General features: G+C 48.8%; 1 protein-coding gene across 1 annotated transcript in view; it reads left to right on the top strand.

Annotated features, from left to right (window-relative positions):
- Positions 1–463: 463 nt before the first annotated feature.
- GAB2 (GRB2 associated binding protein 2) overlaps positions 464–26,862 on the top strand; it is a 102,614-nt gene continuing 76,215 nt past the window's right edge. Inside the window, exon 1 of the mRNA XM_076328435.1 lies at positions 464–579. Within this exon, the coding sequence (XP_076184550.1) occupies positions 508–579 (72 nt within the window). The 5' untranslated portion in view covers positions 464–507. The remainder of the gene's footprint in view (positions 580–26,862) is intronic.

Consider the following 26,862-nt stretch of genomic DNA (forward strand, 5'->3'; position numbering starts at 1 on the left):
GAGAAGGAGGGGGCCTGGGGCGATTAAACCTTACACTGGAGGGTTTTGGTGGGGGGGACGTGACTTTTTGATCAAGGCAGCGCTGGGCTGCGCTGCAGGAGATCACCTGCTGCGGTACGTATGAAGTTTCTATATAGGTACTGTATGAGTGCGTGGGGGACAGGAACGAGAGGCAACCCCTCCCGGGCGGCGGGGAGGCCGCCGGGGGCCGGGCAGCCCCTCTTCCCCGCGGGGTTTGTGTCTTTAAAGCAGGCTGGCGGGGCGCCGGGCCGGGCGGGAGGCGTGGTGAGCCGGGGAAGGAGCCAGTTTCCTGCTTCCCCGCTCGCAGCCGAGCGGCGGCGGCGGCGGGGGGAGGCGCTCGTCGCCCCCCTCATCCCCCCACCCACCCATCCACTCATCCATCCACCCATCCATCCATCCACCCACCCACCCACCGCCCTCCATGGGCCGGCGCTGCCGGCGCTGAGCGCCGGGAGTCAGCGCCCGGCGGCGCGCCCGGCTGCCGCGATGAGCGGCGGGGAGGTGGTGTGCTCGGGCTGGCTCCGAAAGTCGCCGCCGGAGAAGAAGTTACGGAGATACGTAAGTCTCAGCCCACCCCATCTCATCTCTACCCCGGCTCCGGGGAAGCCGGGCTCCCCCCCACACACACCCCCCCCCCGCCCCTTCCTCCGGGAGCCGCCGCCCGCCCGGGTGCACCTGCCGCCGCCTCGCCCGGCGCGGCGGAGGCTTGGCGGGGCGGGGGGAGCCCCTTGCCCGGGCGGGGGTGGGTGATCGTGGCTCCCCGCTGCTCGGGGAAGGGGGGTGGGAGCATCGCCGAGCCCCCCGGCTCGTCCCCTGCCGCGGGGCTGCGGTAGCAGCGGGGTGATGGCCACGGCTGGACCGGGCACCCGGGTTTGGGGCAGTTCTTGCTGCGCCCCGCGGTGGCCAGGCTCACCCGGGACCTGCGACTGTCACACCCCCTCCTTTGAAGTCGTGTTTTTTAGGGGAGGTTGGGAATACCTTTGTCCTAAAGAGTAAAGGTAATAATACGTCTTGAATCCCCCCCAACACCCCCATAACGGTCGCTTTCCCCCTCCCCGCACGCGGTTCCTATTAATCATCTAACGTTCAAACCCTTTGAAGATAGCACCAGTAGCGCTTCGATAGCCTTTTGTGTCATTAGCGGCTGAGATCAAACACTTCAAAGAAGTTGTAAAAAGAGGGTCCAAATGCCAGCTCTGATACATTCCCCACTCATTGAAAGAAATAACTGTTCTTTGCGCCCTCCGCCTGACGGTCTCGCTGTGCGCCACGAGCATTTGAGCTCAGAAACGCGGCTACGTCAAGCTGCCATCCTATGACTCGGCACATCGCTCCCCGGGATGAAGCCGGGGTCCCGCTCCCTGACTCCAGTGACCAACCTCTGCCAGGCTTCGGTTGGCTGGGACGCAGCCTCTGGGAGAGAGCTGGATGCTCTCCCTTCCTAGGGGGGCACCAGCCAAATCGTCCTTTGGTCCCGCTGCTTTTGCCTGCGTGGATTTTGGGAACGGCAGGTGGAACAAGTGCAGCTGGTGTCTCCCCAGTGCCTGTAATTGATTGGTGGAAGCATCGCTGCCTACCCTTGAGAGGGGGGTGGATGTCTGTAGTCCCCTATCACAGGCTAGGGCAGGGCCGGAGGGGTATCCGATTTGTGATGCGGTGTTACTAGCCTTGTCCAGAATGGGTGCAGCCTCGTAGACATCAGTGGTGCCACATCCCTTTGCATTAGACTGCGTGCCCGGTCGCTCTTGGCAATCCTTTCCCTGTGTGCCTGATCCCCTTCGAGGGAGGATCAGGTTGGCTGCGGGATGGAGCTGCGAGGGAATCCGGTTCTTTCGCTCCCTGTCCCCCCAAATGTACTGAGACAAAGGTAAAACCGGGTGTTTACATGGGAAATATCAAACCCCTAGTGTATGTAGGCAGGCTTTGTGGGGAGATGGACAGAATGACTTTGTGCATGCTGAACTGTGGAGGATGCTTTTAGCTTAATGGAGCAAAGCACCTTCCTCCCGCAGAAATCAACTAATTGCTGATCCTGAGTCACCAGTGGCCTTAACTCATCAAATATCATTAGCTCCCCAGCATCTGCCCCATGAAAGGGCGCTCACATCGCCTTCTGAATATCCAGCTTGTGCTCCGGCATTCCAGCAAGAGCTGAATAAATCTGCTAAATGCTCTACATGAGGGTGTGACACGCCAGCGGTTAGCACTAATTATCGATGTGCATAAGAGTGCTTTTCATCCAGATACATCCCAAAGTGCTTTGCAAGCCACCTATGTTTTCAAAACATCCTCGTTCACCCAAGAGGAAACGCGGCCGTGCTGAGATGTGCCCGGCCGTCCCACGCAGCCTCCGCGGGGCAGGAAGCGATGCTTGGCAGATGTCACTTGAGGGGATCTCTGTGCCGGAGCAGTCCTGGCCGCTGTGGTCAGTGGGACTTCCCTTCCAGTCACACCGGTTGCACCGGCTTCCTGCATCGGTGGCTGGATTTGAAAATGTTGGTCTTAGCTTGGACTGTGTTTCGCTCGGTGGTGCCCCATCTCCTTGCTTTTTAATGCATTATTACGAATATAATAATATTTATATAACTGCATTGTGCATTCAGGGTGTTGATGCGTTGATCAAGTTGTTCTCTTCGATAGTGGTTCAAGAGCAGGTAGATGTGGTGGAGCCTGAGGCTGATGGCTTTGCGCCCCTAAAACCTGCCGTCATCTGCAACAAACCCACACGGTTGGACTTTGGTTTTCATGCACAAAAGGCGAGTTTTCAGCCACCGCGGTGATATGCCGGCTTTTGTACAGACTCAAAGGGAAGGCGCTGAATCGCTGGCTTTGCTGCTTTCCTTATGCCTTCGGTTTATATTCTGCTTTGAGACCTCAAAGGAGGAATCTCAGGCTGCAGGATGCTGCTAATCGGGTTTGAAGTTCCTGCTCTGGCTGTATTGACACAGGGAAGATGAAGACTTTTTTTTTTCTTTGACAAGTGCATTTCAAATGTATGTGTCTGCGCATGGGTGTGTGGCTGACGCTGTCCTTGAAATGCTGTGCTTTTATAAGCCTGGTTTTGTTTTGGTTTTACTTCTCAAGGAGATCCTTGGCAAGAGGGGAAAGTGCTAGATTTTCCTCCTAACTTCCATCCCGAGTGGTGGGGGAAGGGGGATTTTCTCCACACCTGCTCCACGCAGCATTAATCTGCATTTACAGCAGTACCTGCTCGGTTTCACTTCAGAGGATTGCGTTTATGTGAGATTGTGGGATATTTTATGTAGGACCTCTTTGTACAATGCTCCGGGAAATATCGGGGTCGGGAGTTTCTCTTCCGTTGGGGGACGTGCAAATGATCAAACGATGACTGCTTCAAGGTTCAGACGAATTGTGCCTCTTTTCTGCCTCGTAACTGGGGACAGGGGTTCATGTAGACCCTAGGCAGTTTGGCCATGACCTTGGATGAGCCCTCTAGATGCTACTGTAGTATTGATAATCAAACAATTGAAGGTCAAAAGTAATGGAGATACCAAAATACCACCTTCCACCACCGTTCTGCTCAGGACGCCAAGTTCCATCGTCCGCTTGCTTGATTTTTTTTTTTCCCCAGACAAACACTTTTCTACCTTCATAGAATAATAGAATGGTTTGGGTTGGACGGGACCTCTAAAGGTCATCTAGTCCAACCCCCCTGCCGTGGGCAGGGACATCTTCAACTAGATCAGGTTGCTCAGAGCCCCGTCCAGCCTGACCTGGAATGTTTCCAGGGATGGGGCATCCACCACCTCTCTGGGCAACCTGGGCCAGTGTTTCACCACCCTCGTTGTAAAAAAATTTCTTCCTTAGATCTAGTCTGAATCTACCCCCCTTTAGTTTAAAGCCATTCCCCCTTGTCCTGTCACAACAGGCCCTATTAAAAAGTCTGTCCCCACCTCCTCCCCTTCTGACTTTAATGTATGGAAGGGTCTCCTTGTACACAGCCACAAAGCACAGAGCTTTCCTTTAATTCTCCTCCTGGCTCCTCCTTAAAACACCCATGAAAAAAATAAAAAAAAAAAACAATCCCTAAACAAAACCCTTGGCTTTAGTTGTGTGACCGATGAGCCGAGACCAGCTCATGTTGTGCCGGTCTGTACTGACTCACTGTCTCCTGGTGCTCTCTCGCTGGACGTGCCTGTCTGTTGTCTCCCGAGTTAGACGTGGGTTTAAAGTGGTGTTTTGTGTCTATCCGCCGCCCGGCACGATGGGCTTCAGGGGTGGGCTCTCTGGCAGAAAAGCAATGTAAAAAATCACTGTTGTAGTTGTAGAGGAGCTCTTAGCTTCCTATCATTAAATCAGCGTGCTTTGCCTGTTCATTTATGTGCTGTGAAGTCAGAGTATTTTCTGTCTGGCTGAGATGTATGTCTATAATTCTGACTAAAACAAAAGCTTCTCATCTTGCACTGGTTTTACAGTCCTTTACTGCTTCCCCCCCCCACACACACTGGTTTAACTGAGGGGGAGAGTTTGGCTTTGTGCATCAATGGTCATTTTCACGTCAAGCAGAAGCAGTTTAATCAAGGTCATCGGAAGACCTGCTCCTCTCCGATGGGGTGAGCAGAGCAGGTTAAGGGGGGTATAACGGGCTGATTTACTGATCACAGCCTTATTCCTGGGGGTAACTCCCTGATGAAGAGCTTTTTTTGGGCCCTGAAGTAGACCCTTCATATCCCACTTGAGGGTGCACAGCAAGGATGTCCTCATTAAATGAGGATGTGGGCTGAAGTAGGACCACTGGAGCAAAGAAGTCTTAGGCTGCTCAAATGGTGGAGGTACCAGGTGAAGTTTGGCACGGTGCTAATCAGGATGAAATTTTAGAGCAGGGAGAGAAGAAAGGACATCCCTTTATCTCTGCAGCAAAATACAAAAAAATGGGTATTAAGTGGTGATCTTTTTTTTTTCCTCTTCTCTCTAAGGAGTTTTAATGGGTCGCTCTCATGTTCAGCTGTGCCATGCCTGATTCAGGATGCTCCCCTCTACCGAAAGTAGGAAACGGTTGCAGAGACTCCAGCGAAAAGCATGAAAAAAGGAGCAGAAACCTAGAAAACATGGAAAGACTGAAGGAAATGAGATTGTTTAGTCTAGGGATGAGAGGGCTGAGAGGAGAAATAACAGTCCTCGAGTATGTCAAAGGTAGCTGCGAAGGGGAAGGGAGTAAACTGTTCTCTATGGCCAGTGGTGGGAGGCCAAGAAGTGCTGAGCTCGAACTGCAGCAAGGGAAATGGGTGTTAGGAAAAACTTCCTAACCTCTGATTGCCAGAGGAGTGGAGCAGTGGAACAGATGGTTTGGGATGGGCTCGGAGTCTCCGTCGGTGGAAGTTTCAAAGAGCAGGTTGGCTTCAGGAGAGCTGATCCTGTTTTGAGGCAGTGGAATAAATTTGACAAATTCTCCAAAAGTCCCTTCCAGTGCTGGTTTAGGTGAATTTATGGATTTTGAGCCTGAACTCTGGAGGGATAGCAAAGAGGCTTTAGGGCACAAATCATATCACCTGGATCTGCTGATGGGACGCAGGGAAGTCCTCTGACCCAGTGCAAACAAGTTCTTTGTAGAAAGTTTTGACAGCCCTGAACTCGATGACTTTGCATCTTATTCCAGCTGTCAAGCTGTCTTGCTGCACCCTGCTCCGCCCATGTAATCTCCAGGCTTGATTCAAAAAGACCATCAGACGTTTTAGCTGGTGTCATCTGCCCCATGATTCAGAGGAGGGATGAACACTTGCTCCACCGGAGAAGGTTTTGCAGGTCAGGGGGTGCATTTCGCTTGCAAGGGCAGTGCCTGCCAGCACTCCTGCAGCACCACCTCTCTTGTGTAATGCTGCACGAAGGTCATGCTCCGTAGCTTGTTTCTCTGCTGCATCATTGCTGATGAGTCAAAATACACAACCTCTTCCCTGCAACCTTCTCTTGGGATCATTTTGTTTGGGTGTGGGGGGGTGTTCCTTTGCCCACTGTAACATTTTCTGGGGACAGTCAGATGGTGGCATATTGTCATTACGATACTCTTGAGCTAATAACTTGCGGCTACCTGAAGGATCGTTATGGGGATGATGGAGTCAAACTCTTCTTGGTTGTAGCAGGTGACAAAATAAGGGGCAACAACCACGAACCAGCTTTGGAGGTTCACGTTCGGTCTTGGGGAAGCTCCTCCAGTAGGAGGGTCGTGGTATAGAGGAACAGGTTCCTACAGAGCCTGCAGGGTCTGTCTTTGGAGGCTTTCAAGACTTGGCTAGAGAAAATCCCAGCTGACCTGATCTCGTCACACCTCCAATGCAAGGTTGGACTAGACACCTCCCGAGGTGCCTCCAACCCAACATTTCTGATACCTCTGTGGCATAGCGCAGCATGGAGCCACCAATCTAGGAAGCAATATAGCTGCTTTAGCCCAGCTCCCTGTGCAGGTGGACAGTCCTTGTTTTGTTTTCTACCAACACAAGCAACCTGGGAGAAGTGCTGGTGCTAGGGCAGCTCTTCAGCTGCTGAAACTCAAACCGGTTTGGTCAGGGCTAACCCGCATGTCTTCCCGAGGCATTGCATCGATCAAGGTTGACATGCCCATAGAGGTAAGGAGTCCGCATATTGCGTGGGGAGTGAAACCGGTGTATTTTCCTGGTGCTTTGGCTTTGCTAAGGCACCTTGAGTGAATCTTCAGCTGTCTGTCATGACTTCAGAGCTGGCCAATGGCCCTGGCAAAGTCCACGGTGGATGTAAAAGATTGATGGTGGCAAAGCGCAGGTTGAACTTAAAAAAGACAAACAATACTTAAGGAAAGTGTAAGAGGAAGCTGGCTTCGTTTCTGTCTGGAAGAGAGCAGAAGTGGTACTGAAACCCCCTTTTGTTTTCTCTTTTTCTTTTAGCGAGTGTCAGATGCAAGAGGTGATGTAATAGTGTTTACCAGACTGAAGCACATAATTTATAGTAATGACTCAAAGGCAGAGCAAATATTATTTATTTGGATTACAGTAGCAGCTGAGGCGACTGGGATTGCAGCTCGATGCGCTGGGTGTTTGGTGAGACCACATCTGCCCTGAAGGGTCTGGTGGGATGGGGAAACCGAGGCATGGAGCAAGTCAGTGGTTTGGCTGCACTTGTGTTCAGGGTCATTCCCATAGCTGGGAACTCAACTTGGCTTTATCGCTTCTACCTGAGCCAGGGGTTTCCGAGCTGCTCGCAGGCTGCTGGGGATGTGTGAAGCTACGGAAAGGGATTGCAACTGGTCCACAGAAGTACATAGTGCTTCCAGCAGGGATTTAGACGGCGAGAGTGCCAAGGTCATCTGGGGGCTCTCTGAGATGAGTTGATCCAAAAGATTTGGAAATTACTGTTTTAATATAAACTGCTCTTCCTTTCAGAACTCCTTTCAAGTCTTTAAAGTCTCACTTCCCTATCGTAATGCTTAGGTGGATCTTACAGCACTTAACAGTGGTGACGAAGCGTATTTATCCCTAACTCAGGAGGTGGGAAAAACGAGGAAGAGAGACTTTGATTTATTCCAGGGTGCGCGGAGAGCAGCAATAGAGCTGAAACAGGTTTCTGAACTGCTGTCGCTGCCATTCTGCGTGGCCTCTCCTTCACCTCTCAGCCCTTCTCCGTGGGATAGTCCCATCCTGCCAAGGATTTGGACAAAAAAAGGTTAGGCCCAGGATCAACAATATGCAAATGCTTATTATCCCACACCATCCTTTGGCTGGGTGATTTTATGGAATTTTAATTGTGGCACACCTAGGCATACATATCGTTTGGCCGAGAGGCATTGTGTAAATACAGGCTGTTGTGATTTTCTCATCTGGAGCTGTGAGCGGGAAGCCTGGGTCTGCCACCAGGGCTGTTGAGAGCCTGTCCCATGCCACCAGCTGGGGCATCTGGCTCTGGAGAGGCTCCCAAAGCTTCTGAGCATCCAGAAAGTCTCCTGGAGCATCCTGAACCTCTGTTATGGTCACTGAGCAGTATCTACAGCAACGCTCCTCATGCGGATGAATAAGCTAGGAGCAGACCTGCCCTCCAAAGTTTCATTTGGTGTCTCCACAGTCTAGCGATGGCTCCTGTAATTCTGTTCAAATAATAAAAATAGCTTGAGAAAGAAAAATCCCCATTCTTGTTTGCACATCAGATGATCTCTGTGCCTTATCTCTGGTCCTTCCCCAGCACGCAGTGCTGCAAGCTCAAAAGGAGCAGAGCAGGGAAAGGCTGGGTTGGGTTTTTGTTTGCCTTTTCCAGTTTCTCATCCCAGCTGAGAAGTCATTGGTGTTAGAAATGGTGTTTACACCCTTGCACACCACTATGTTAATATCCCACCGTGGCTGGATGCTTTTAGGCAAAAGCTTTCAGAGTTGCTGTCCTGGAAATGCTGGTGCAAAGCGGTCCAGGTCTGACTCTCGCAGAGGGATGGGTGGGTTTGCTTCTCCGTAGGCTTTTTCAGTCTCAGTCTGGAGAAATCGGATCAGCACCTGAACACCCTGCTGCCAAGTGAAACCAGCTTTGTGGTTATCACAGGTTAAGCCAGCAGCAAATTGGCAGTGAACACAGGAGGCTGGATAGATGCAGTCAGTGCAGAGCATCTCTTTTCTTTCTTATTCGTGAGTAGTAACAGAAAAGGCAAATATTCAGGATGTGAAATCGCAGAGAACAGACCTGAGACCTCAAGAAGCGATCCAGACCATGTGCACGCCTCCAGGCAAACATCCTTGCACCTAAGGTATGCCTGCAACAACCTGGTTTTACAACGTACAAAGAGGAATTCCTCAAGGTCAGCATGCAAACCTGCACAGTGCAGTCTCATCAATCATATCTAGCCATACAGCAGTTTAAATATGTGCTGTGTTTAAATTAAAAAAAAAAAAAAATTAAAAATAATAAATATATAAAATCCAGCCTTGGTCCAAAAAAAGCTCATAGTCGTCTTTAGCTTGCAAGCTGTGCCTTTAAAGAACGGGAGGAAAATATGAGTGCTGGAAGCATATGTTTCTTGCTGTGTAAGATAGCCAGCGGTGCCTGTTTCTCCAATGAATCTGGAATAATTTCATGCCTGCAACCAGGGGAGGGGCAATTTCAGCTCTGGATTTGTCTTTTCATATTCGATTCCTTTTTTTTCTGAGCTCTTGCGCAGTTTTCCTGGAGAAGGTTAGGATCTGGGAAATCTTGCATCAGTCTGGGTGTCTTCATTACACTAATACCTAGAAATGAACTTCTCCGTCCAAATGTGAATATTCTCACCCCAAAGTGATGCCTGTTCAGGTTGGGAGGTTCACTCTTGGGCCAGAAATGGGACATTTTTATTTATAGTTTAAACCTGGCTTTGAGGCAGGACCAGTTGAGAACAGCTCTTAGACATTTCTGTATTAAGCATTCAAATTGCTTCTTCCTTTCCGTTGCTTGGAAAGCTTTTCCATCTCTGCCTACTCGGGACTCTCCTTCACATGGCCTCTGAATTTTTAAACCCTGTATGTTTGGTCTCTCTTTTTCCTGTAATCTATTGACAGAAATATCTTCTGGCTGGGTTTTTTATTTTATTATTTATTATTTCTTTCGCTTCCCAATGCCTTTTGGACATGTCCAAAATATTTCCATCGTGTCTCCTAGATCTAAGATGCTGTCCTAATACCATCTCAGTACTTGTTACGCATCTTATTCCATTTAAACCTGGTATTTTCCAAAGGCATTTGCTTTGGAAGGCATTTAGACATCTCTTTGGTGGAGTTCCAGCTCCCGCATCCATATGGTAAGATGGAAATAACATTTTGAGTCAAAGTTTTGTGGTCTTTTGAATTTTGTAGATTTTCAGCGATTAAGTTTTGCTGATGATCACGGCTGCTGCCTCGCCCGTCCAGGTTCCTCGCTGACCTTCTGAACATCCCCGTGGACTTTCGTGTGGCTGCCAAAGGATGCAAGTTGACTTGCTAAACAAACTCCTTGGCCACTTAATGTAATACCTGAACGGGGATTATGTCTCGTTTCCAAAACTGATTATTAAACCTTCCTTTGCCTTTTCTGGTGACTTTGAGGTGTTTCCTAAATTTTCAGCTTCAAAGAGCTGTTCACACATACATTGTAGGTCTGGCACTGTGTGCTGCTGTTGAACTGGGCGATACTTACGTTTGCATTTTTTTATCTCATAGTAATGTCAGTAATCATGCTAAATGGGGTTGTTAGTCATTGCTACAGATCTGTTCTGCAGATCTTCATCCACATACTTATTTAAGCATCTTTTGGGGTTTTTGTTGTTTATTTGTAGGGGGGATGTGCCGTTTCTGACTGCTCCCTGGATGCTCTTGGCTTGAAACAGTGCCCCATGGAAAAGGGAAGATTGGCTGTGTAATTCAGCTCAGGGTTTCGGTACTCCTTAGTTGCCTCTCCCTTTCAAAGTCCCACTCACCACCCCAACAGAGGCCACCTTGGCACCTCCAGATCTCCTTCCTTCTCACGTTGCTTTCACGTGGGTGCTGTGCTTGAGAGCCATCCAGCACAGGAAGGGGCAAACACAACAAATGCCCCTTCTGGCTTGTTGACAGCAGAAAACAGCCGCTCGGCTTCCATGCCATCAACACCGCACACAGCTCCTTTGATTCTGGGTCTCTGTGTGTTCCTAAATAACTCCCTCCAGATAGGAAGCTCCCAGGAAAACCTTGTTTGCTCTGACCCAAGAAGAATCGATGACTTGAGGCTTGTGTTCTCCCTCCCTCTCGCCTTCCCTGCCTCCTTAGCCCACTGTCCACCGCATGTAATGTCAGACCGGAGTTTCCAGCGAGGCGATGGGGAATAGAAGGGCTCATTGTTTCGGGGGTCAGGGCGCAGGGCCGGGGTGGCAGGAGAGAGGGGAACAGAGCTGGCTGCTGAGCCCCACTGCTACCTCCAGCCCAGTTTTACATTATCCATAGTGGCAGCCATGCAGACAGTGAGCGGTCTGTGATTGTGGCAGGCTTAAAGCCTTTGAGGGAGGGCAATAAATAAAATAAAGAAAAAAAAAAAGAAGAAAGGCAGAAGAGATGGGATGTGGGGAATGACAGGGCATGTATGGGGTCCTTCTGGCTGTGCCAAGGGGAAGGAGATGCTGAGAAATGATGCAGGCTGGTCCCTGCAGGAGGCTGGAAATAGGGGATTGAGGTTTGAACCTAGTCCTGACCGTGTGGATCCCTCTCTGAGCCCTCTGTGTGCACGGAGTGAGGCAGGACAGGGAGCGGGGAGTTTTCCTGCCAGCGATCGGGACTTTATCCTGCAGCAATGTGTGTGTGGGTGGACCCCTGACACCAGAGTCTTTGGAGAAGGGTGACGAGAGTGATTAGGAGCCTGGGAAAGCTTTACGTGACAGGCCTCCGAAACAGCGAGGGACGGCCACCTTCCAAAGAAAGTGAATGAGAAAGTGCCCTGATAAAAGCCCACAGGGCTGCTGTCTGTGCAGAGAGGGGCCAGCATTTTAGCTTGGCTTGTGGGACTTACGGGAGCACCCCAGGGTCCTTCTCCCAGGAGGCGGTCCAAAGTGTTTGGCACATCACCAAAGAGAGGGGTGTCCCACCCCATCACCTGAACCCACTCTTGGAGAGGTGAGATTTGCCCTCGGGGAGAGGTGATCAGAGGTTTCTGATCCTTCAGCATCAAACACGGAAGGAGAGCCTGTCACAGATGTTGAAGCTTGTAAGATCTTTTTGTTTCTGCATCCTTCAGCAAGTTCTGCCTCCACTAAGATGTGCGATGGGGGAGAAACATGCCTCCTCCTACCGAGTCTGAATTTGCACCTTTTAAAGGAGATGAGACATGAGTAATGCGAATATCTGCAACAGTAGAAGTTGATACCATGAAGAAAACACTGGAAAGGAACAAAATTGGTGTTTTGAGGTTTAAACCAGTCAGACAGTTGAGTCTTTCCTAGTGATGGGGCTCCCTCCACCTGCCTTTTCAGAGAGTTTCCACCTGCAACGGCGTGTGCTTTGGTCCGAGACTAGCTAGATCCAGCACCATACCCATGGAGTTGCTCCCAGAGCCATGTTTTGAGCTCCCGCCTTGCACTTCCTTCAAAGTCAACCCGAGGGAGTTGTCTCAAACACTTGCAAAACACGTTGGCTGAGGCTTCGACTGGGAATCAATCGATATGCTCTTTTTAGTATCAAATCAGTACAGCCAGCTGGTGTGCAGACGGGCTGATGTATCATGCGCTGTCACAGGGTGGTGTACCGAGGAGCGAGGTTTGAAGACGGAGTCACATGTGGAGAAGAAGGTTGTCTGCAGGGGTTTTTTTTAACACTGAAGGCGCTTCACGTGCAGCAGAAGGCAAGGCGTCTTACAAGTTAGTGTCGTGGATGGTGCTTCACAAAATACTCTATGCTCAGTAGTGTGTGTTAGATGTTCACAATGGGGCTAAAAATGAGTATTTGTCTTGGGGCAGATGGAAGCTGGACCTCATGCATTGGTCTGGGTTGGAACTGAAAAAGGGACGTAAAGCAAATTCTGTCCTGTGCTACGCGTAGGATGTTTATGAGGCTTTTGTATGAGTTTTTAGTTAACTAGGGTGTTTGATGAAAATATTCTGTTCGTGATGTTTCTCCGTCCATCCTGCTTCTTGGAAGAGTCTGCCATCACCCACTCGACGCTGTTAAATGCTGTCATTAAGGCTAGGTGGGGTGAAGCATGGACCTGCTGCTCTGACGTACTCGTAGTATCAGATAGGATCGAGTTGTTGAGTACCACTTGGGGATGAGAAGCTTCAAGATTTGCATTTGTAATTAAGAAGAAGAGCTTTTAAAGCCTATTCTTTGCATTTCTTTGTACCTGAAGCCTCCCACTAACCAACCATAGCTCGGGTTGTGGAGCAAGGTGAGAGGCCAGAATGACGTGTTTGGGGTTTACATGCTCGCCTCTGCTGTGTGCATGACTGCTGAATCAGCTGTAATTTAGGCAAGGTTTAACCTTCTTCTTTCATTGTGGAATGGCCTGGTCAAAACCTTGGATTTGTTCCCTTCAAAGCATGGAGAGTTTTGATTAATTATATATATTTAAAAAAAAAAAAAAATACCAGCTTGCTAGAAAACCGGACACCAAAGCATGATCAGAAACGCAGCTGCGGTGCTTTCTAAGTTGTATCTCAGACATCCATTCCCGGTCGGTGTATATTCCTGGATGTTATCATATCTGCTTCTCCCATTTTCCCACCTTTATCCTTTTGTACCCAAAGCCCAGTGGTGTGGGCTGGGCTTGGGTTCATTTTCTTTCCCCCAAACTTTGGTCCTTGCACTTTCAACTGTCTCGCTAATATTCATCCTCCTACCCTGAATATGACAGGGTCTTGGCATTATAGCACTGAGGTGGATTGCAAACACAAGGGATTTTAGCCTTGCACATCCCAACAGAGCAAAGAGTTGGTGCAAGGGGTTGGACACTCAATGGGTTTCCAACCTTTCTACCCTTGTGCTGCCAGGTTGCTTGCTGGACTCTTGGGTCTTCGCTGTCCCTGCTTTATAAATAGGAAATTAAAATGTACAGGGATTAAGTGAATCTTTCAGGGTCTGCAAGAAGTCCATCGCAGAGCTGGGAGCCAGACACCAACATCGTTCAGTCTCATCTTCCTCTTACCCATTTGTAAGCTGCATCCCGGCATGCTCTGTCCCTTCAGTCTCGTGTTGAGAAAGTCCAAGTTTTCTGAGCCAAGTTCACCTCACGTGTGCCTTGCCTTGAAGTCCATCAGATGAGGTTAGGAGTGAATTCAGCCTGTTTAAAAACTCAGTCCGGCTGCCAGACAGGAAAATCTGATGAGCGGAAAGTCAATCAGACGTGGGAAAGGAGGGGGAAAAGGCGAGCGGTTGTTGCCGGCGCTGCGTTAGTTGTGGGCTTGGCAGTGGGTTTGTGCCACATCATTGCAAAAATCAATGGATTTACTCTGTTTTGGGAGTAAACACGTGGCAGCGCACACATGTGTGCTGGTAGGTGAACTCGGTTGGGTAATAAGAGTAAATCTTGCTCTGCTTTTGAGAGGCTGGGACTAAAACATGGTATAAGAGTGATGCGTATAATTTTGTACGGTGAGCCGGTAATTTACTGTGCTGTTTTGGCCATCAGCGCAACAGCTAGAGGCTGTTAAGATAATTTAGTGGAGGTTTGTGGTTATAAGTACGTTTCCATCGTGACTAAGGATTCTAATAGATACTGAATTCTGCCAAGGGGTTTTTAGTATTTTATTTTTTTTATTGCATACTCCCCAGTGTTTCTGTTTTGACTTATTAATCTTGAGGAATAAGCTGAGGGATAGCTATGAAATGTTTTTTAAAGTATAAAATAGGAGTTGTAAAAGAAAAAAAACAAAACTGGATGATGCAATTAATTGAGTGTAATTCAGTTGTTCAGCAGTGGGGCTCTGGGGTGTCCTACTCTTTGCTGCTGATACTACAGGTGTGTTGGGTGATGTGCAAAGCTATTGTAATGCAATTCTTTGTCATATACATGTTTTTCACTTGGAATATTTTGGATAAAAGGGAAAATAGTCTTCTCCATCCATCTTGGCGTCACGCAGGATAAGTTGTGCAGAATTAAGAACCAATTTTTGAAATTTAAATACAACTGCATCCAAATGTCACGGTGCCCACGTATCAGCTCGGGACCTCAAAAACCCCCAGGATCTTAGCCATGGATTTCCAGCCATGTCCTGCATCCATACAAAGACCTCCCTTCCACCACTGAGAAGCAGGCAGTGTGAGAAGCGATGTGATCTGCTGTGGGAATGCCTCGGCTCTCCTGCTCTGCCGTCTTAATCCGAATAATAACAACAAAAAGTTTGAAGGCTTAGTTTGGAATTGGATAGCTCTCCAAAAATAGGCTCTCCCTGGAGATATCTCCTACTTCCTGCTGGGCTGGAAAAGCTGCGCTGACAGCCTTTGCACTTGGATATTTAGGCATCTCCTGGAACCCAGAGCATGAAGGAATGCAAAATAATAGAGGAAATCAGTTGAACTTGTTAAATTTCAGAAGAGCACACACTCCTCTTGCACAGCAAGGCACCTGAGCCAAACCCCAATATTTACAAATATTTTTGAGATCTTCCAGGTTTAGGAGCTACACCCTCTTTCTATAAATAATAGCTCTTGGCTTGAATGCGTCTGAGCTCCTGGAAGGTGTGGACCCCAAACAGGACTCCTTGCATCCAGAGCTGTGTTGGCTCCAGCTCTGTCATCATGTGCTCAGAAGTGGAGGAAGGCGTTGCATTAAAAAAAACAACAAACTTCTGTTATTTTGTTATGTTGGAAGGTCTCTGACAGTCTCAAGGAATAGCTGATACCATCTGGTCTACCTTAGGAGTTTGTCATTGGGAGCTTTATCTCCACTCGCCTTCGGGATGATGGGCTGAGCCTGGCGGCGGCAGGCTCGGAGGTTTCCTCTCTGCAGCTCTCCGTGGGCTGCATGTTTTGGTACCCTCATCTTTCCATTTTATTTTAGTCTTCCTTTCTGCTTTTCATCTCATTTGTAACATTTAGGGGGTTGTCAGCAGGAACCCACTTTTCCCAGCGTGTGACCTGTTGTATTACTCTTGCTGAAGACCTGGTTTTATGGCACTGAATAGAGCCACCTCTGCAAGTCCATCTTCAGATGAGCAGGAATGAGCACAGAAAGGCTAACGTGGCCATCCCCATGCTGCAGAGCATCCCAGAAACCCAGCCTGAACCTCTGCCTCGACACACAGCCGTGCCACGAGGAGCAACCCCCTGTTCCAAGCAGGACTCCACAAAACCGAGGCCAAGATATAAAAAAGCAGTATTATTAACCTGACTCGACATGTGGTGAGCCTGAGCTTGGGAAGCTGGAAAAACCTACATTTCCAAAGTGGTTGATTAGGGATTTTAGTGTGAAACTCTTTCCTCCATCCTCTGGCTTTAAGGTTTCCACAGGGATTACTGGGACGATGCGGGCAGCTGGTATTTCACCCCGCTGTCTCCCCAGCCACACCAGCACCAGCTCTAAAACCCTTGTCAGGAACAGAAGTTCAGAAACACAGTCTCAACCTTTGCCGGCTTGTTTTTCCCATCTGTTTTTAACAGCTTGTTCTTGCCACTTGGACCTTTCTGGGCTCGATCTTGTGATCCCTGATGTAGTATGACATTTCCAGTTTATTAGGAATGCTTTTGTTTATTTGCTGGGTGGGTTTTCTTCTTTTCTTTCTTTTCTTTTTCTTTTTCTTTTTCTTTTTCTTTTTCTTTTTCTTTTTCTTTTTCTTTTTTTTTCTTTTTCTTTTTCTTTCTTTTTCTTTTTCTTTTTCTTTTTCTTTTTCTTTTTCTTTTTCTTTTTCTTTTTCTTTTTCTTTTTCTTTTTCTTTTTCTTTTTCTTTTTCTTTTTCTTTTTCTTTTTTCTTTTTTCTTTTTTCTTTTTTCTTTTTCTTTTTCTTTTTCTTCCCCCCCCCGCCCCTAGGTTGTGTGGAGGTTTTCTGCCTCGGCTGCCAATACAAACGTCCCCTCCATGCCGGGAGGTGCCACCCACACCCGTCCTCTCTGAAATCAGGACAGTTATCTCAGCAGTTGCAAGTCCTTTGCGTGGTTTGGGGGCTCTTATTAAACAGGCTCTTATTTTTTCCTGTTCTTTTCTACTGTTTTGTAATAAAAAGCCACATCCTAGAGTGTTGAAGCAAGTGAGATTTTAAAAATCAGTTTTCTTTTTTTGGCTTGCTTAAGGAAAATCAGCAAGAAGGGACTCAGGGCTTGAGTTTGCTGGTGGCATTTTCAGTTTACCCAGCCTGACTCTGCTTTTCTTAGCAGATTGAGTTTATTGCCTGTCGCATGCAAGTGTGAGTTTGCTTCTAAGCTGAAGGTGGCTGGACCAGCCTTCACGTTGCTCCCTCTTTTCATTTTGCATGGAAATCACCGCGCTTCCCTCCAGTGCTGGACAAATACCATCAACAGATGAGTATCAATGCCAGAGCAATACTTGGGATTGTGGTTCAGCTCTGCCCGTAGTGTGCTGCTCTCTGTAACCTACATGTCCTTCTCTAAAACCTCCTTTGTTCTCCTTGAAATAAATCAAGCGATACCTTTCAGAGACTTGTATTCATTTCCTGGCTGACATAAATCCCACTGTAAGACTTCAAAGATGCTTAGTCGCTTTTTTAAAATACTTTCAGCTGTACCGTACCAGCTCACGAAGCATGCGGTGGTGTGAGAAACTGCAGTCTGAGTCCACAGCGCTGGTGTTTCCTGGGGGGTTTCATCCTAAAAGCATTTTTTAAATTGACGGGAGAGTCCTGTGAGCATCCAGCTCTGGGAGAACGGGGCTCATGGTGGCGTGGGCTCTCATGCACCTCACCGGAGACACCAGCCCTTGCACCACGAGGAGCAGGTGCTCCAAGTCATCTTCTTGGCCTGGGGGCGAGGAAGATGCAGGGGGGCGGATTGTGCATCTCCGTCAGGCTTATATTTATTAAACTGAACCGAATTTCAACTGCATTCCTAAGCTGGGAGGGTAAATCCATCAACAAGCCAGGAGTAGAGATGAGGCTGATTCATTTTGGGTCGGTTCAGCCCGCACTTCAGTAAAGCTTCAGGACCAAATCTTTGGTTGCTGTGACCTATGAAGGATCCTTTGATCAAGTGAAGGTGCTGCTGAACCCCTCTCCTACACCTGTGGTCCTGTACAAACGCAACTCACAGTCGCGGTCATTTGCTCAACGTGTAGGAAATCTTTTTTCTTTGCCATCAGGATCAGAATTTGGGTCTGTAACCATAAGGGTTTGCAACCAAAAGTCATTTACATAGCCAGAACTACCCAAAAAAGCTCGGAAAGTCCCGGGGAGCTCAGAACTGCTGTGTCTGCTTTTTGATTCTTTAAACGTTGGCCTTCCCGGGAAAGCAGAGATCCCTCCGGAGACCCCACGACTCTGATTGCTTCCAGCCAAGCAGCAGGGGCACATTTCTGTCCAGTGAATCTGGTTTCTGCATCAGTTTTCCCAGAGACTAGCCTTCATGTCACTCCGTCTTTCCATTTTGCGTAGAAATTGCCGCGTTTCCCTCCAGTGCTGGAGAAATACCATCAACAGATGAGTCTCGATGCCAGAACAATACTTACTCTAAGGCAAAATGAGGTTTTTAATATCCTCCCCCAAATGAACTGGAGTCCGTGCCTGCTCCCGGGAATTGCCTGGGACATGCTTTAGGCAGCATCTGCCCAAGGATGCTCCCAAAGATCTCACCTCCTCCTATGCAGGTTAGGATTTGCTGGTACCCAGCATTAAACAACGTTGAGGTGAACCTCCTCTTCCTGTTGCATTAATTAGTCTTGTTTAATGGCAGATGCTGTAAAAATAAAAGGAACCAGCTGTAAGAAGGACTGATTGCAAGTGCAGATGCTTTGGAGCAGGGTCAGGGGGACAAGCTGCGTGTGGCAGCCGGTCCTTAACTGCGTGCCCTGTCTGGATTCACGACCGAGGGATATAGAGGATAAAACACCAGGCAGCACCAGACCACTTGGATGGATTCATCTGACTTGTTGCGATACGCTGAATTAGCCTTTATGGGTTTATTTTTAACGCTGGGGAAGGCCTTGTCTGCTGGAAATAAAATTGATCGATATGTGCTCAGGGTCCTCATCTGGCTTGAAATGGCTCCGTGATGGATATGTGGTGCAGAGCCCTTGACCGTCGCCCTCCGCAGGCGCTCAGGGAGGGAGCTCGGGGCTGGGGGGGGGGATGAGGATGGGGCGGATGCTGCTGAGCCTGAGCGGAATTTGGCCTCTGGGGGCTTTTGCCCCGGGGATGCCGGCGTTTCATGCCCGCTCAGGGCTGGCTTTCATCCTGCAGCAGGATATTGAAAATAATAGGGTTTTCTCATCCTCGTGGCTGTTTTATGAGCCAGCCTCTAACAGTGTCCCTGTTTCCCCAGGGGAAGCGGCTGCTAATTTTTTTCTTCACTTGTTAGACTTGCCGTGGGTCTCGCTGCCGGAGAATTTCTGAACAAGGTTTTCAATATTCATAGACTTAACTACGTTGTGAAAAAGGGGCCATTAGTTCCTCCAGTTTGATCTCAGATCATTAACTCCACGCTACTGCTTTCCTTTGCCATCTTTTATTCTCCTTGTCCTTCCTAAGTGCTGTTTGTTTTTTATCGCTCTGTGTATCCTTTCAGCAATAGTGCTAGCATATTTATTAGTATTAATTGGCATATGTGCAACAAATGTCACGCAAGGATCACAGAAGCCGTTGCCTTGGAGAAATCAGTGTATTTATCTCACATGGGGAATCAGAGACACTGAAGAAACCAGATGGGCATCAGCTGCAGGCGTGCCCCGATGGAGCTGACCGTGATTTCTTCCTAAAAGGCAGTTTGGACCGTGCAATCATGGGCACACGCTTCCTTTGCACTACTTCAGCCGTGCCCTGGAAACCAGGTGCTACCCAGGCCTTTATTCCAGCAAACCTGCCGGCTTTCGCGCCACCTTCAATCAACGTGTGTCGCTCCCTCCCCGTTGTGCCACCCAAAAACCCCAGTCCGTGGTGGGTGGAATGGTGCTGCAAGGCAAAAAAGGGGAAAAAAAAATAGGAGAGACCTGTTCTTGAGATGATAATGATAATAATTTTCTCAAGCTGTCATTTCAGAGCTACTTATCGAGATCTAAAAGCAAAGCAGGCAGAAAGACCAAAGCTGGGGCTTTATGCTGACTTGGAAGGTAAAAGTAAAGCCAAGAGGGCGAAAAGGAAGGCTGAAGTCCTTTTTTATTGTATTTTTACCCCACTGAGCTGCCTCTCAGTCTTGACAGGGGATAATAGGCACTTGTTCCCAGGAAACGTCCCCCAGCAGACAGCCTGTGCTGTGGAGGGGACTGGGAAGGGGCTCCCGGGGGTTCAACCGCAGCCGTGAGCCCCCGGGGCTCGGCTCAGCCCGGCCGCCTGCCCGCGTCCTGCTGCGCCAGGGGAGTTTATTTTTCCAGCGCTCCTACTCAGAAACATTTGGCTAAAGGAAAAATTGTGGAGGAGGTTTAGCTCAAGTGAGCACAAAAACATGTGTCCTTGTAGTATATTGCTTGCTGAGTGGTGGTTTGGGGGGGGGGTTCTTTTTTTTTTTTTTCTTTTTTTTTTTTAAGCATATCTGAGAGCTTGGGAATCATGTGAGGAGGGCGGGGGTGATGCCTTTCAGATGGATGCAGGGCTGTGTAAATACAAGGAAGGGAAATCTTTTCTGCCTGATGCAAGTTCTCCCAGCCTGTTTTTTGTCTTTTCATACTACTTCTTTGGATGAACGAGTATGAGGATGGCAGAGTCTAAGGAAGCCTTTAAAAGCCTTATCTAAACCCCCTACCTTAAGTTACCATTGTCCCCAGGGTGACCCATCCTCTTCCCGTGACCCCCAGAAGTGTCTGCATGAGGAAACAGGCTGGAATGCCACACCAAGTCCTCTTTTCTTGCCCCATGACCTGGTCACTGTGGGGGAAAAGGGAACAAGAGGCAAGAAAAGTTGGCTTCTCGACTTTAAAACTGGGGAGCAAAGAGGTGTCCCCCTCCCTCTATCCCCAATTTATTCTTGCACACAAGCTCCTCTCTCCTGCCCTCCACAAGTGAAACATTGCTTCATCCAGAGACGAGATGCTGAGCAAACAAATCGCGGGTCAAAGTCTCCCACTCCTTCCCCAGCCACATTCCCATCCACACATTTTTGTGCGCCATCCCCTCTGCCTTTTCCCATGCCCTTTGCGGGGAGCAGGGCTGGGTACGCCGGCTGTCGGCACAGCGAACGCGGCCCTGCAGATGTGAGCTGCCTTTGGCAGGCGAAAGGGGGTTGTTTAGGGAACGGCTTGGAAGTCTGGGCAGATGCTTTCCACCCCTTGCCACGAGCTGGGGTCGGCAGAGTTGTTCTCGAAGGGAAAACGATGGTGCGGCGCCGTTCGGTGAAGCCAGTTGCAGGCGCTGACGTCTGAATAGAATCTGTGCTAAACCCTTTCTCGGGTTTGTGCAGTGGCAGCGGGGTGAGAAAATGAATCCCCTCTAACCCCACGGGGATGTGGACGAGGAGTGATGTGCATGGATTTGTCTACCCTGGGATGGTGCATCCCGAGGAGGAGCTGTGAAGCTCGGCTGGTAGTAAGGTGGGGGCTGTAAAAATATATTACATGAAAACCCCGAGCATGCTGAGACGGCTGCTAGGAAGGAGAGGTGTTTTTTAGGAAAAGAGGGAACAACAGGATTTTAGCAATTTTGGAGAGAAAAACAGAATATTATGGGTGCATCTGGCATGGGGCAGAGGGTTAGCAGAGTGGAAGGTGGTTGCCTTTTGGCTTTATCTTTTTCCCTGTAACATGAAGACCATTCGCTGTTCAAACCACCTTGTGAAGTTAAATTCATGCTGCCCAGGAGTCTGGTGGGCTCCAGCTTATGTCTCCAGCTGGTGCAATGGACCTGAGTGAAGTGAGCCTGAGGGTATTGCTCCGGAAGGCAGAGAGGTAGCAATGCAGAACCACTGCTGCATCTGCTAGTCCTTGACATCCGTGCTGCCTTGGTCAAAAAATCCCTGACCCAGATAAAGGCGGAGACAAGGGTTTGCAAGCTGGCTTATTCCACTGAGTTTCAAGCACCTGCCGTAGCCAGCTGAATTCTCCTTGGGCTTTTTCTCTAGACAGTTATTTTGTTTTCTGGCCCGGAGATGGTATCAGGACACTAAATGAGGATTTAATAGTGAACTGACTCATCTTGACTTGAACGTGTTATGGGCATGCGAGTCAAATCACTGTCTGGGAGGCTCTGCACATGAGACTGCTGTGATGCCCACTTGTGGGTGAGGAGAGCTATGGCCTTTCCCTGCACGAGCCATGCCCAGGACAGGACATCCCATGAGCTGGTTTCTAGCTGCTCTGGCTGGTTGTCCTGGGTACTTTGCAGTTTCTCTTGTGCCTGCTGCGGGATTGGCTTGAGGTTGTTGGGTTACCTTGCGGTAAGAGACGATGGTCCCACGTGAATCCATGGTCTTCAGGAATTCAGGAGGGAGGCAGCGGGAGTTATTGGGGAGAGGACCGGCTTACTGGCCCCGTCGCTTTCTCATTTGGATTGGTGAGCTTCAGTTTTGTCCATTAGGGAATAATGTTGCTTCAGCTTGTGCTTCTCCTCCCATCTGAGTCCTGCAGGATGGGAGGGGATGCTTGCAGGAGATACCATGTTTAATCCCAAACTCCACTGAGTCCTGAACACAGCCATGATACTCCATAAAACAGTACGGGATCGACACGTAAAAGCACCCATTTGGGTGCCCTGACCTTCTCATGATAAACTTTGAGTGCACATAAAGCACCAGCGTGGTCCCTGCAATGAAGAGTTTCCTATTTATCCCCTCCAGACTGTGCTTCTCAGCACCTCTGCGCTGGTCTGCCAGGCTCAGGGACACACGGGCAAGGGTGCCAAGTCTTTTGAAAACTATTATTTGTCTTTCTAGTGTGATTTGCTTTTAGTTTGCATCCTCTCCCCCAATTCTGAAGGTGCTAAGAAGCACCACCTCTGAAGGTGCTTCTCAGAAAGCATCGTGAGATGTCTAACTGTTCTCGGGGTGGGTTTTTTGTTTAAGTATTTTGGGGGAAACTCCATTTGTTAGAGTACAAAGCTGATTTGGGGTAAAAAGGGCCAGCTTGGACATTAGCATGAAGATTTAGCAGGATGCAGTTCAGTCCCATCTCAGCGGCTGTAAGATGTCCCCTTGGAGTATAATGGGTTTATACTGGTTTTTCAAATGGATCTCTCAAGTTGGGTGGGAAATCCAGCAGAAGATGGGCATCCAACTCCCTTACACTCATCTAGAAAACCATGCAGGAACAACAGTTTATCTCTGGCAGCTCCCTGCTGCTGAGGTCCTTATCGACTGCTCACCCCTCGGCTCAGCCTCGCCTCCTGCCCCAAGCTTCCAGAGACTGCACATCCCAGAAAATTGCTGGGTAAAATGGGGGATTTCCTTTCTTACAAAACATGGAAGCTGGGCATGTTTTACATCAAGTGTTAATGGTATAAAATCTTGAATAGAGCTGTCAACGCGAGCTGCTGGACTATCTCAGCAGAGGAGAAAGGGACTTTCACTTCTCATATCCCTACCTTGCCACTTCCGAAGTTTTCCTGCATGGCTCAGTCAAACCAGTCCTTTCCCCAAGAGCACACACAGTGGAAAACTGAGGATTCGACTTCTTCCTGCAGCTTTCGTTGCTTCATCGGGTCCGAAGTGTTGACTCATTGGTCTTTCTTCACATGATTCCCTCGAAATAGCTTCCCTCGAGCAGACGGCGTGCGGACCGGGCAGCCCCGTCGGCACAACTTCTCTTTGAGAAGCTGCTGTAGCGGCCGATCCCTCCGGGGAAATTCTGGTCTCTAAAAGGTTTTTAACTTTTCCTAAAAGCATTTAGAGGAAAATCTTTTCTAGCGGTGTTTTTACCTAAAGGAGGACAAGTCTTGTGAGTGACTTGAAGATACAGCTGACAACCTTGTGTACTGTGTGTCATCTGGGTCTCTGAAGTATTTTGAAATCCCGGATGAAAGGTTGCTTGTCCTGAAACGTCCTTCCTTCCTCCCGTTGGACACGGTGCCAGCAGAAACCCTGACACTGTACACGAGCTCATGCACCACCTCTTGTGATATTATCCAAACCTTTCTAATTTAGACTTCTCTTGCCTTCTAGAGTTGTTTTTTCGGAGCAAACCCAAGGCTTTCCTGCAAGAGCCGAGGGCGGTTGTCTAGAGGAGCGGGGAGCAGCGATTGCTGCTGATCTGGTCTTTGGGATGACCCTGCGGCCCGTTGCTCGCGGCTTTCCCAGCTCTCCAGTCCCTCTCTGAACGCTTCCACGCCACCCCGAATGCCAGCTAGCATCACTGTCTAAGAATGAGAAGTAATTTAGTTCCTAAGCAACCTCTCGCCTGGCCTCTTGCTAAAAAGTGACTTAGCATATTCTGAAGGAAAAAAGAGACTGTGGATAGCAATGTGTCAAGGCAGGTTCTTCTAATGCGCTTAACCCTCCGGATGGTGGTTTGACGAGCATCCACTGAGCATCGGCCAGCTGGGTCGCTGCCAAGGGGGTCGGGGTGCTGTGGGAAGCCAAGTTCAGCCCATCTGGGGGAGCTCAAATCAGGATTAAAATCTGTAGCTGTTAGGATCGCGAGGACTTGCTTTTTCCTTATTTCTTCTCACTGCTTTCATTTTCCTCCTGATCTCAAGACATTTTACTGTCTGCTGTCAGTTTATTTCATCTCCCCCACCTCTTCAAAAACCCAGTAAAGTCAACAAATGTCATTTTATAGGGTGTTTCTGCTGTGGTGACTGTTGGTTTTATTTCAAATCCATCAATGCCTAGCTTGAAAAATGAATTAGCAGGCCACATCCCTGTCCTAACTATCTCTGTCTATCTGAGATATATTCCTACCACCTCCATTAGAGCTGTACCTCAGTAAATCAAGTTCTTTAGTGTATTTATCCTTTTCACGTCCCCATATGGCAAAGCTTCAGGTGAATCATGATTTTCCCAGGTTATTATTATGGAGAAGCTAGAGCCAAAGCATCAGGCTGAATTTGTACCTTCAGGGTACCCGGCTCTCACATGGGACATGCTGACTCCTGACCTGCTGTTTTCATTCGGTTCCTCCTCCATCGAGGGTCTCAACTCCTCCATTGAGCTGGGAGGTTGAGGGGTGGGAGGGTGTTGTGTTTTGAGACGTGACTGTAGGGAAAGGACAAGCAGCTTGGAAGGAAGATATAGGAAATGACATGGTGGAGATCATCCGCTGGACCCCAGAATCAGTGAGGCTGGAAGTGACCTCTGGCAATCACCTGGTTCAACCCCCTTTCCTAAAGCAGGATCACCAAAAGCAGGCTGCTTAGGATTTTGAGTATCTCCAGGGATGGAGACTCCACAACCTCTTTGGGCAGCCTGTGCCAATGTTTGACCATCCTCACAGTTAAAAAAAGTTTATTCTTATGTTTAAATGGAATTTCCTGTATTTTTAATTTGTGCCCATTGCCTCTTGTCCTGTCATTGGGCACCGCTGAGAAGAGTCTGGCTCGGTCTTCTTTAATTCCCTCACATCAGGTATTTATGCCCGTAGATAAGATCCCCTGAGCCTTCTCTTCTCCAGGCTGAAGAGTCCCAGCTCTCTCAGCCTCTCCTCACGTCAGATGCTCCAGTCCCTTAATCATCTTTGTGGCCCTTTGCTGGACATAGTATATCCATGTCTCTCTTGTACTGGGGAGCCCAGACCTGGACCCAGCACCTGGATGTGTCCCACCAGGGCTGAGCAGAGGGGCAGGATCCCCTCCCTCAACCTACTGGCAATGCTCAGCCTAACACAGCCCAGGAGGCTGGTGACTTTCTTTGCTGTGAGGGCACGTTGCTGGCTCATGGTCAATTTGGTCTCCAGCACGACCCCCCAGTCTGGTGCATAAAGCTGCTTTCCAGCCAGTCAAGCCCCAGTGAGACCCACCTCACTGTCTAGTTATCTAGCCCATACTTCGCCAGTTCATCTATGAGGACTTTATGGGAGATACTTCGAAAGAAAGCATTAAGTCCCGTTAAGAAGCACCCACTGCTCTCACCAAGCCAGTCATCTCCCCATAGAGGGCTATCAGGTTGGTCAAGAGTGATTTAGGGATCTTACTACAGAGGCACACGGGGTCAGAGGGGATTGCAGAAGGTTGAGGTGACATCGTGATCGCTGCAACAGGTATTTCAGTTTTGTTGGAGCATTTCAGCCATGATTTTCGTGCTCTCGTAACCTCTAGGGGAGGTGTCCCTGCGCAGGCACAGGGCTTCTTTGTGGAGCTCAGCAACACACAGGGGTTTATCATTCAGGATTTGCCCCCATGGCTGCCCCTATAACGGGTGTGCTGAGGCCAGCACGTATCTCCTGGTCCACTCACATCCTCGTCGGTGCCAGGAAAACGGGGCTCCTCTCTCCACGCTGCTGTACATGAAGCCACATCTCCCCTCTGTCCTCCATGCAATACAACATGCGACTCAGTTGATAACACAGTGAGGAGCGATTTATTTTCTTCTTTATTTTCCCCTCCTTGCATTGCTTTTGCAGGGCTAAGAGCAATAGAAATAAGAGTGACAGCTCGGTACGCTCATGAAGCCAACGGCCAAGAGAGGCTTTGCCCGAGGAGCAGTTCTGCCGAGTAAAGTAACGCTTTCTAACCCGGCTGATTGAAGCCAAAGGAGGCACAAACATGTCCTTACATTAAGCAAGAGCCTCACCAGCTCTCGAGGGTCGGGTTGAAGCCGGGAAGAGCTGATGGCAGATTTGAGAGTAGGACCCAGGCACGAGCTGATGGTTGCTGATGACCCCCTTTGCTGCAGCAAGTTGTCTAGATATATTAGGAAAGAAACACTATTAATTTTTATTCCCCTTTATTTAAAAAAAAATAAAACAGCCTGGCAGAGAGTCAGCATGCAAGGAATGGGCAGGCACACTGCCTCATTTGTTGGAATGGCCGACAGATTAAATTAAGGTTTAAAAAAAAAAAATTAGAGAGGGAGAAAGAGAACAAGCGTTTTCTATGGGCAGAGTTCATTCGCAAGTCACTCATTTCTCTTGCTCTTCAGGGAGTGATATGAGACAATTAGCTAATTGGTTTGGGGAGGTGACCTGTCAGTGACTCAAGGAGGAGATGTCTCCTGTGCAGTTTGACATAAAGAATATATTTTCAGCCCGTTGTGACAGCTGCAAGCACCCCCCATTAAAATCAAGCATGTAATGGCTGTAATAATGGCAAGCTTGGAATTCATCACAGCAAGGGAAAAGCAATGAAAAACCTGATAACATGCACTAAATTGCAGCCGGAGCTAGTATGTTATGTTGTCAGGTTTGAGATATTTCTGAATTATCTTATCATTAGCACTGCGTAAGTATCCGAAG

The sequence above is a fragment of the Aptenodytes patagonicus genome, chromosome 1 (genome assembly GCF_965638725.1).
Source record: "Aptenodytes patagonicus chromosome 1, bAptPat1.pri.cur, whole genome shotgun sequence".
NCBI lineage: Eukaryota > Metazoa > Chordata > Aves > Sphenisciformes > Spheniscidae > Aptenodytes > Aptenodytes patagonicus.